The following is a 12,146-nucleotide window of genomic DNA, read 5'->3' on the forward strand; positions in this document are numbered from 1 at the left end:
ATTCTGTTATGTGCTGTTGGGGTATAGTCTGTCCAAAAAGCCAAATCGTTTGCAATGACCTAAAGTACATGTAACCTACTGTATAGGCACGTGCCTTTATGTGCATGGTCAAATATATGGAGAAATCAAATTGTTTATATGTTTAAAAAAAATAAAATGTGTAAATTTTCAGTACACTGAAAAGCATTTTGAAGAGAATGCAGAGGAGGTAATTTTTTGCTGATGTTGCACCCATTCACATTAATATGTCTGTATTCTAAAGTTTATCTTCAACCAGATTTCACAAGTGTTTGCTAATGATTCTACTTTGTAAAATTCAGTATGAACACACTCTCTCTTCACGTGATCTGTCTGCATCTTCATTTGATGACATCAGTTTCCCCTTGCACTTTCTGCCTTGCTCATTGACTGATTCAGATTTCAAGTCTGGTATTGGTGTTTGTGTTCATACTGTAAAAGAATAACGAGTGTTCATGCACCTGTCATTCCCTATTTTATGAAGAATGTCAAATTCATTAAGAATTATTTCGATTCATCAGTATAACTATATTGGTCCATTTACACATATAAAATACATGTGTTTCTTTCAGCTCCTCCCTTCCATTATTGAAAGTATCAACACACTTCATAAAAAGGGAGAGTGTGGGTAGAGCTGTCTAAAGAAATTCACCTTGTATCTTAGCAAGGTCATCTTCTGGAGAAAAGTGGTTGCTCCAATATTTGCAGGGCGCTGTCAAATAACCAGTGGATGGAACAGGGCATGGGAGTCACATGATCTGCACGTGTGATGCCATTCTGTGTTTATTTGTCCAAGATCAAAGCCTTTATAGATTCTTCAGGGATTATTCATTGGTCAAGGAATCCCCCCTTTTGTGTTGGAATGATTGAAATTTGCCCATTTTATAAACTGTCCACATTTTGTGGTGACGCAGTATGATAATTTATTTACACACTGTAATATATTATTTGGGTCATTGGTTGGTTCTTACTGCAAAGAATGAGTCGATGATTTATAAGAAAAATGGAAAAAAATAACATAGAATATTTGATCAGAGTGCAAAAAAAATTTCTTTGAAAACAATTCAATGAATAAATGAATGGAGGAATGAATTATGTAGATGAAGAATAATGAATGAAATAAACAATGAGTAAGTACATCTATAGAATTATTAGATATTGATAGATCTAGGCCTACATACTGTATAAATGAATAATCTATACAGGTTGGAAATAAGTATATATGTAGTAGTCAATAAAATATAATGATTGAGTACTAGAACTACATTGTACTTAAAGTTAAAATGAAAAAAATGAAGAAAATCCATATTTCATTGTTTGAAATAAAAATATGAAATAGAATTAATGAATGAAAAGATACGTTCAATTATTTGATCAATTTACTGTCTACACTGTATGTAATGTACATGTAAGTGGATAAAATTTAAATTGGCAAAAGACATCACTAAAGAAATAATGTAATATAAGTATACCTAAAGCTTCAGTGTAACTTTTAACTCTTTTTTCTCTGCGTGTCTTGAATAGGAACTCAAGAACATGCTGTACGATGCCCAGAGAGCAGCCCCAGAAGCAGATAGTAAGTATCTAGTCTTTAAAACACCTCACTGATAGTCCAAGGCTCCACACTAACTTTTTTCTTGGTGGCCCTATCAGTCAACCAAAATCATCAATTTTATAATTTTGGTGGCCCACAAAGCAAATTTGGTTGCAGTAAAACAATAGAAAACATTACAATTTATCAAAACTTTGGTAGCCAAACAGGGCCACCAAATATGTGTGGGCTTTTACAGAATTTTGGTGGCCAGAGTCTCATTTGTGGTTGCCCAGGGCCACTTTGCCCTGCTAATGTCAAGCCCTGCTGATGCCTAATTTCAAACTTTATATTAAAGCCGTTTAATTTTTTTGTAACTCTCCACCCCTTGTATAACGGATATGATGTGGAGGAAATGAAATACTTGTAAATGTGTTTTAAATTTACAAGTCAGACCAACACCATGGCATTGAGTACTATTAAATGAAACATACCATATAAACTGTAATAATGACCCACATTTTTGATTGGTTTTAATATCAATTTTTTAACTAGTTTGCAGTGCTTAATAGTAATTCTATACTTTTCTTTTCTAAAAAAAAAATCATTGAAATTGAAAAGGTTTTATTGAAATTATTGCACTTTGCAGCCAAAAGGCTGAATTGCGTACAATTTACAGGCATATATATACATAGAGTGTACAGATTTAAAAACATCAAACTTGAAATGATGACGAAAATATAATGCAACTTAATATATTATGTATACTAAAAGGAAAAGATGAAGTAATAAAAAAATATAAACACATGTGGTGGTGGAAGGATGCTTATTGATAAACATCTTAATTCAAACAATAAAAAACTTAGTTTTAAACAGGAACAAAAACGAAAGACAGGAGGGTGTCTGGGGACGAGCGAGCAGTCAAGTCCAATGCACAGCTCCAGCCAAGGATTGCTAATCCCACAACACCATTCAACCTGAGCAATGGAATTGGTTATTCAAATCCATCGCTCAGGTGGAACTTTGTAGGGTCAGCTAACTTCACCGGAGCTATGCATTAATAGGGCCGGCTAACAATCACTTTCAAAACAAAACACACTCACATTCATACCACGCTCCTCATTCATCCAACGACCATAAAGACACTAAGTCAAACAACTGAACTCACCCACCCAGCAGTCACCCCTGGCACCTTGTACTCATTAAGCATACGGATAAAAAAAAAAGTATGCGGGGGGGGGGGGGGCGGTGAGTGATTGCTCGTCCCAAGAATCCATCCTGCTCAAACCTGAAAACATTTACTTAAAATATAAAAGATGACATAGTTTTGTAAAATGATATAAATGTCTTCCACCACATACAGAAATTTTGATAAAAATGAGTGAAATATTGGTATAAAAATCTAAACATCGTTTCCTTTTAGTTGTTACAATGTGAAATACATGCATTAAAAGCATTACAAAATAGATCTTTCCAAATTGTTTCAAGTTTTTCAAGCAGGAATGGTGCAATGCATAATGCAAGTATGAAAATACTTGTTTGACTCTTTCCTCTACAAAATTAGCCAACAGTTACAAAGTTGGCATGGTCGGTACCTGTTAGGTTTTAAAAAAAGTTGCTGAATAGTGTGCACTGAGATAACGCTGTATCAGGGAATTGTTCCCTGTTGCTTGAATGTCATGGAATACCTGTATAAACATTAAATCATCTCCATAATACCTGGACATGTGTCTCCCATAATAACAATTTCAGGAAATTTGGCAATTCCTCCCCAGGAAATGACAAAGGTGATTTGTAATTCCTCGTAGGAAAGGTAAGGGGGAGAAAAGAAGATGTACATGAAATGATAGAGCTTACAGAAAAAAGAGGAAGAGACCTATAACTGCGCATGAACATATGCAGGAATAATGGTTTTAAATAAGTTTTCATAAAATCCTTTCTCATGGAGTGTTTGTTTTTAAACTTTTATTTTAGAGACTGAATTGAATATTAGGAAACAATTTTCAACAATTTGAATACTTTTACTCAATTGATATGACATTGTTTCCCCAATCTGTATTGCTAAATTTTCTATTCATGAAAGTCAAATAGTCTGCTTGTTGTGACCATGTTTGATGATGATGATTAGGAGGATGTTGATGATGACTATCATCATCATAATTACCATCATCATCATCATCATCAATATTGTCATTATCATCATTATCATCATCATCATCATCACGATTATCATCAATATTGTCATCATCAGCATCATCATCATCATCAATATTATCATCATCATCATAATCACCACCACCACATGCAATCATCATCATCATAATCATCATCATCAATATTGTCATCATCATCATCATCATCATCATCATAATTATCATAATCATCATCATCATCATAATTATCATCATCATTATCATCATCATCATCTTAATCATCATTATCATCATCATCATCAATATTGTCATCAACATTGTTGTTACCATCATCATGTACATGTATGTATTACCCTTCCCATTAATGTCATCACCTTCCTCATAGCAATCATCATCAACATCTTCTATATATCCCCAAAATTCTTTATTATATACATCGGTTATTAATCTCATTTGATCTCATTTCATTTCAATCTTTAAAATCAGTATCGGGGGAGGCTCAGGTGGATCGTCACTTTGTCCAGTTTGAAGAGAAGTACTTTCAATTCTGTGAGAAGGAGCTCTCTAAAATCAATACTTTTTTCTCAGGTAAGTCCAGAGTAAATAAAAAAAAAGAAAAGAAAAGACAAGACAAGATTCGTAATTTTTTTTTGTCTCCCTCCCCTCCAAAAAAAAGGGGAAATTCAACTTGATGAAATCTTCTTGTCATCTTGGTGCAAAACTTTCATACTGCAGGCATTATGACTGCCATACAGTGGCGTACCTAGGATTTTTCACAGGGGGGGGGCAAAACCGTCCGCCAAAATTTGACAAGAAAAAAAAAAAGAAAAAAAAAGGTCTTCAATCACAAATGAAGGATTTCGTACCAGAAAAAAATTTGACAAGCAAAAAAAAAAAAAAAAAAAATCTCGTCAGGGGGACAATAAAGGTCTTCAAGCTCGTCAGGGGGGGCAGGGATACGTCCTTTGCATGGGTTGTCGCTCGTCAGGGGGGGCAGACTGCCCCCTCTGCCCCCCCCCCCCCCCCCCCCCCGTAGGTACGATAGTGCTGCCATAGCAGGGTGCATGAAAAGTTTTGAAAAAAATATTGTGTTGTATTATGACTCAACATACAATCTCCTTGTTGTGCACACTGTTGGTGACAAAACTTTGCTTTCAGCCAATCATGTACAATGTTTCCTTGAGCTATTTATTAGTGACAAGTCATTGCAGGAAACGTTCCTTGTGCTCTATTTGGGTCAAGAGTGAAGACACAAGCCAGAAACTAATAAAGTATGTGAAGTAGCATTACTCAGAATATATCTTTATTCATAGAGCCCAAGTGATGATATAATTTGAGAGATTCCATCGCCTTCAAGACCCAGATGGAACTTAATTTAAAATTGCCATTGAATAGGCAACTAGATAATCGGCACCTCAAAATGCTTTAGATATTAATATTAGGATTACACAGAAACTTCAACATACAAATTGTCAATTCATTAAGATTGCAAATGCGTTGCCTACAATTGTACCATGTGTTGGGTTTTCTGTCTGGGTCAAGATTAAATTGTTTGATTTGTTGGCATTTTTGGAAGATAAAACCCTCCAATCATTGATTGAGAAATGAGGATCATGCTTTACATGTTCATTAAAGGCAATCTTAATTTATAGTAATTGACCATGTTGTATGTTGCTCATAAGTACATACATACTGTGTAATATAAAGTCAATATTACACTACTGTAACAAGGAGTAGTGTGAAATTAGCTGTCAACTAGGTGAGATTTTTTCTTTCATAACAAATTATTTCACTCAAAAGTTAATAATGCTCAAATGTTTGTATTTCACTCAAATGTTTGTTTTTGATGTTTAACATTAACAAAAATCATGTTGCCAAAAATATTTCGAAGCAGCCATCTCACTACCATATTATGACACAAATGGAGTTCGTGTGTGTCTAAATATTATGAAGGATCTCGAAGGTCCATTACCATGGCAATGGAATTAATCATATCATAACAAAATAGGTTTGAATTACATCGTGGGCTGAGCACATTTTATTATCACACACCAGATTTACTCTAATTTGATTAACCTCAAGAATACATGCTACAGTATGGGTAGGTACATGTACATGTAAATAGGCAGGGAGGGGGCAGGGGAGGGGTTCATAGTACGAATTAGAGAGACACCTATCCCTCCCCCCTAAAAATACATAAATAAAAATAAAGTAAATAAATAGATAAATAAAATCAGTAAATACATAAATGAATGAATAAATAAATAAATAAGTAAATGATTAAATTAATGAATATATAAACAGAAATATAATTTAAAAAAAAATATATATATATGAATAAAGAAATGAATGAAAAAATTGAGCTTCATACTGTATCAAAAACATTATTTGAATATACTGAGAAGAATCACTGTGCACATACAGCAGTGGTGAAAATTTAATTTCAAAATTGAATATTCATACAGTAGATACACCTGTACTAAAATAACAGTGTTTTTTTTGTCAGATAACACTGTTCCACTACAGTGTACATGGAAGATTCTCTACATACATGTACATTACTGAAATTGTAAAGTGTATTGATCTTTTTGTGTTCTGTGAAGTGTTTTATAATTCTTCACTTATTATACAGACATACACTATTAGAGGGTAGCTTGAGCATTGCCCACCCCCCCCCCCCCCCCTTAAAAAAAGAGGAAAAAAGAAGGTCATGTAAAGGGAAAGAAGAAAGAGAGAGAGAGAGAGAGATAAAAATAATAAAAGGAAATAGTGAATAAAAATATTTCAAAATCTACCACAAAAGTAGATTTTCATTATAAAAAGGTCAAAGCTTTAATACTGGCTTGTCTTGGTCATTTTGTTCTTGTTTGCTCTTTACTCTATATACCAGTAGTGTAATGAGACAAAAAACTTTAAAGGGGCAAGACATGGACTAAGACTTAGGGTAAAATTTATAAAAAGCTGCGAATGAGTGAAGAGAATGAGCCCAAATTTTTGACATTTTTTATTACAAAAATCTCATCTCAAAAATATATTTTGACATATTTTCAAAATAGTTTCATATTTCACACTTTGTCCTTTTCTTTCGTTTTCATTTCTATTTCCCCCCCCCCCTTTTTTCTTAGGTGTGAAATTTTGGGGGGATCCATGGGCCCCCAAACTCCTACACCATATCCTTCCCCCTCAAATTTGTGACTCACTGTTGAGCTTGTACAGTATGTAGGCTGAGTCAAGTCAGGCCAACAACCTTTCATGCAATCTACCCCTTGTTATGATTCTGTCAGTTGATACATGTACGTATCAGACAGAATAGAATGAGAGACGTGTACACACAATTGTATATCATCACTTGACAATTAATACTACTGTGAGAACCTGACAGTGTTGTTATGCCATTAATGGTTCATGAACACTAGGGAAATTTGATTGAAAACAGATCTATACTTATAGTATGAAGCAGAAAGATCATTCACACCTTAACATGTAGGAAACGAATGTTTACAGTAATAATTTAGGCCAAACTTTTGTGCACATGTATTGTGTTCACTTTATACATTTTAGTGACAGCTTACATGATAAATTGTAGTATTTGAATAATGCTGCATTTTACAGAGAGATACATGTACCTTTTTATCAAATATTATAGTCTAGCAACAAGTCAAATAAAGCTTTCCTTGAATGATGTGTTTACTATCAAACAAACATAGATGTACGTGTATATGTTGTAATAATCAATCAAATGAATAAAGATTGCAATTTATGCAGGCAAACTTTGCTTGCAAATATAGCCTCCATGTACGTACCTTTCATTATACAGTATATGATTTTTTATATGAAAAGATACGATTTTCATTCACATTAAATTCTCATAATTTTTTTATTTTTTATATATGGATGTATATACAGGTATATATATATATATTTTTTTTTTTGGGGGGGGGGTTACCTTAATGTATAGTTCAGGCAAATTCTTGTATTTTATTATTGTGAGTACAGTAGGTTTAAGTGGTCTGAATGTCACTCAATATTTAGATAGAAAAGGAAGTTTGAAAGTGCATGTAAATAACGTTCAGGGTATAACAATGATGAATTTTGAGTTTCCTCTTTTTGTCTTTAACAGAGAAAATGATTGCATTAATTTGTTTCCGAGTGAAATTCACATGGTCACCTCATGTACTGGATAATGCCGGCATCAAAGATGCACAAGTTGCAATCAATGATTGAACAGTGAACACTCAATTTCAGCAGTAATTAATCAATCAATTATGAATGAGTGAAACTTAATACAATGTTGCATTGTGAACTACATGTTGCAGTTGTGCTCAAAATTCTGCGAACCTCACCACAAAATGCATTCCTTCATGCTGAGTGTTGAATGTAGACAACAACCAATGTTCGGCAAGCCCAGAGAAACAAACTTTATTGAATATGATATTTTATCACCAGACTTCACAATTAAATAACTAAAACATGATAAAACTTTATTTAAATATATTCATATTCTGGTGGGGTTCACTAGTAAACTTTTTGAGCACCGCAGTACTAAAAATGTCAGAAGAACTAAAATATTTCCTAGTTATGATAATAGATTTTTCCAATATTTACTGTGTATTTCATTACAAAAATATCCACTTTCTGATAATTCATCTCCATTAATCATGCAATACTGTAATTTCAATTTCAAGACAACATTTATCCTCACCTTAAAGCGACATGTACATGTATCTTTCTAAAATTCCTTTCTAGAAACATTTTTTTTCAAAAACAAACTCAATGGCCCGTATTCTGAAGTCAGGTTTAACTTAGACTCAGGTTTAAAGTTGCGGTTTAAGTATGGGAAGCCAAAAGTATCATTTTTTTATTAAGTTGTACGTTTCTTATGTTTACTGTGCTCTTTCCTGATTCATCGATGGTGAAGACAATAATCTATATACCTCCTAGACAATTATGAATGATTTGAGAGCCAAATGAGCTGAAATATGATATCTCTACCGTTAGTGATTTATGTAACAATTGGCTGTCCATACTTAAACCACAACTTTAAACCTGAGTTTAAGTTAAACCCGACTTCAGAATACGGGCCTTATTATTGAATGTATCTTGGCTATGTTGATCAGTTCTTGCATACAGGGGTGTATGTTTTTTTGTGTGTGGTTCTGATTGTATTTACATGTATTCAACTATTCATTAATTAATTCATTTGTCTATTATTATTACTATTGTTATTGTTATTAAAATTACTATTATTATAATTATTATTATTAATAATTTTTATTTATTTTTTTTTTTTTTAAAGGGGGGAGGCAATAAAGTTCTTTCTGGAAGGTGAATGCTTCATCTTGCCAGTTGCTGGTTGGTTCTTACATGAATTCCAGTGAACATTTTGTCATTTACATGTACCGGTATATATATTTATTAGGCCTTTCACAGTGTACAATATGTAAACATGAAAAGCTAATGAATGAATGAAAGTTTGCAGGAACGAAATGGATGCAATAAATGAAATTTGTACACGTACAATGTACAGTGTTCATAATGGGATCTCCATCACAATATCAAAACATATTTTCATTTCCTTTTTTTAATAGAAAAAGCAGCTGAGGCATCGCGCAACTTTGCCCAACTATGCGACGAGCTCCGCCAGGTGGACAGCAAACCCAGTGCCAAGGATCTCCGACGGGCCTCCCTCCGACGGCGGAGCTCCTTCTTCATCCCTGAGCAACTGGACAGTGAAACCAGGGTCATCAAGTCCCATAAGCGTAAGATAACAGATCTGAAGCTGGCTTTCACAGAGTTCTACCTTAGCCTCATACTCCTACAGAACTACCAGGTATTGTAAAATAGCTCAGTAAAGGATTTGTTATTGGAAAGATGATATATTGGGGCATAATGATTTGTCACTTGGAATGGAAATTGTTATTAATTTCTAAAGGCCACCGCACACCTTACGACTGGTCGGCGACTCGATTTCAGAATAAAATGTAGTAGAATTTGATGCTAATATTGAGACTTGGAATATCTTACTGTGTAATGTTCTAAATCATCGTACGAATACCTATGTTCAAATCTGTGACTATGCTATCATCCTCTTTAGAATAAAAGCGAATTCAATATCTAGTCGTAATGACGTCATAGCAGTCGTACGATTGACCACGATTTGAAACTAATTTGGCCTTTACTAAAAAATAAAAGCTTGCAATCTTTCAAAATGGTTATATTAGTATTCTTTCAATTGATTTCAACCTCAAATAAAATGATATGTCCCATTCACATTTTCAGAAAATAAGCAAAATGCGATTTGTTCCAAAATTGGATCGCGAACAGTCGTAAGGTGTGCGGTGGCCTTAATAGATGATCTTTTTGAAACAAAATTAGAGAGTTACACTTGCTCACTACATGTATGTGTTATGAATTTTTGTGAAAGTTTGCGAAACTTGAGAATTCATTGAACTTTGTCTATTGCTTTAGATTTATATGTATTTCTTTCAATGAGTGTTCAATTCAATTCAATTCATTCATTTATTGTTGAGTTATTTTGCTGAAAAACACAAAATATGCATAAGTGTGCATTTTATTTCATTCAAATCTATGTGGAATGAGGATGTGTTTTTTTCCCCCTGTATTATCCTGTTGAAGACTGAATGATTTTGCTATAACACAAGTTTTCCATAGACTCAAACCCGCATATGTGCTGGCTCATTCTCCAAGGAGTTAAGGTAACTCATGATATATATTTTATATTTCTTCTTTGATTGTATTCCATGCAGGAACTCAACTTCACAGGTTTCCGTAAGATCCTCAAGAAACATGACAAGATGCTCAAAAACAAGAGTGGTGAGAACTTCCACCTCAACAGAGTACAACACTCACCATTCCACACTGCCAAACAAATCAATAATATCATCTATGAAACAGAGGTATGTAGTCCAGGGCCCTTTAAACGAAAGGTTTAATAGCGTTTGATCTAAGGTTTGATTTTAAGTAATTGATAATGACAAGATGCTAAGGAAGAGGAGTGGTGTGAACTTCCACCTCAACAGAGTACAACATTCACAATTCTACACTGCTAAACAAATCAACAATATCATCTATGAAACAGAGGTCCATTAACACATATGCTTTTCACACTTCATTTCCTTAACCCCATACTATCCTTAACCCCGGACTATCCTTAACCCCATAGTATCTTTTTTGGATTCACACTGTCTTTCTTAACCCCATACTATTTGACGCCTTAACCCCGGACTATCGCACAGCTCATGAATATTGATGATTTTGCCACACAGAGCGTGATAAAAGTGCAGTTTCGACTTCTGTGATTGGCTAATGCTTAGCCTCACATTTCCTTAGCCCGGTTTCGTTTCACACTGCATCTCTTATCACCGCAATAAGCCAGCTAACCCTGCTTTTTTGCAGGGCCAGATAGTACCGTACTATTTACTGTGCTAGCCCACTTTGCTAAAACGTAGTGTGAAATCAAAGTGGGCGAAGCTTAACCCCGGGAAATTGGTGGGGCTAAGAACCCCCCCCCCTCCACCAATTTCCCCGGGGTTAAGGAAAATATGTGCAGTGTGAAAAGCATTTAAGTGTAATGTTTGATATAAGGGCTGAAATTAACAATGGATTACATTAATCATTGTGTGCAATCAGTCGTAAAAAATGAGCAATACCATTGATTGCTAAACTTTGTGTGAGGGCATCTTCTGTAAGCATGAGGGCAAGGTTGGACAGATGATGTCCCTATATTGCTAATTCCTCTCATTAACCAGTTCGTTTGCCTGTGCTAACAAACAAAATAAGCTGTCCTTATCTTAATCTCCTTTGAAAACGGGGCCTTTGATAACCTGAAAATTTTTTAGTGTTTACATGTACCTTCTATTCGTCCTGTCCAGAGACTATATTGTATGTAACTACTCTCTGTGTACTTTGTGAGCTATATTGGACAAAGTACATAACAAATAGCAAAGCCAAGCACACACTGTACAATACGTTTGCAATCTGATTTTGAACATCCCAACCTAAAAAATCTTTATTTTAATATGAATATTACCGGTAAAATAAAAATTTCTGGCTATTAGCAAGCCTCCCTATAGGAATAGAATAGAATTCAATTCTAACTTGTTCTGACATTTGAACAATTTTGCCATTGCTTGAAAATTAAAGCTGATTTGGATTTTACTCCCAAAAACAGCTTGCAAAGAGACAGAATTTTTAAAGTATTACTCTGAACTTCAAATAAGATGATTTTACTGATGCAAAAATACAGTTCAAGTAAAAAATGGGGTTGCAGTTGGATGAGCTTTAAAAATATTTGCAATTGTTGAATTCCAGGCTGTAAAAAGCTATTGATTTATCAATATGAAAATTTAGTTCAAAATGTCATTTCAAACTTTGCTTCGACAATTTTTAACAAAACATTCTTCATTGCAGTGTTGATGCACTTA

The 12,146-nt window shown here is 34.1% G+C and overlaps 1 protein-coding gene across 1 annotated transcript in view; it reads left to right on the forward strand.

Annotated features, from left to right (window-relative positions):
* Nucleotides 1-1,546: 1,546 nt before the first annotated feature.
* LOC129277434 (xenotropic and polytropic retrovirus receptor 1 homolog) overlaps nucleotides 1,547-12,146 on the forward strand; it is a 29,038-nt gene continuing 18,438 nt past the window's right edge. Inside the window, exons 1-4 of the mRNA XM_054913613.2 lie at nucleotides 1,547-1,594; nucleotides 4,189-4,290; nucleotides 9,291-9,532; nucleotides 10,470-10,619. Of these exons, the coding sequence (XP_054769588.2) occupies nucleotides 1,555-1,594; nucleotides 4,189-4,290; nucleotides 9,291-9,532; nucleotides 10,470-10,619 (534 nt within the window). The 5' untranslated portion in view covers nucleotides 1,547-1,554. The remainder of the gene's footprint in view (nucleotides 1,595-4,188; nucleotides 4,291-9,290; nucleotides 9,533-10,469; nucleotides 10,620-12,146) is intronic.

Source organism: Lytechinus pictus, chromosome 15, assembly GCF_037042905.1.
Source record: "Lytechinus pictus isolate F3 Inbred chromosome 15, Lp3.0, whole genome shotgun sequence".
Taxonomy (NCBI): Eukaryota; Metazoa; Echinodermata; class Echinoidea; order Temnopleuroida; family Toxopneustidae; genus Lytechinus; species Lytechinus pictus.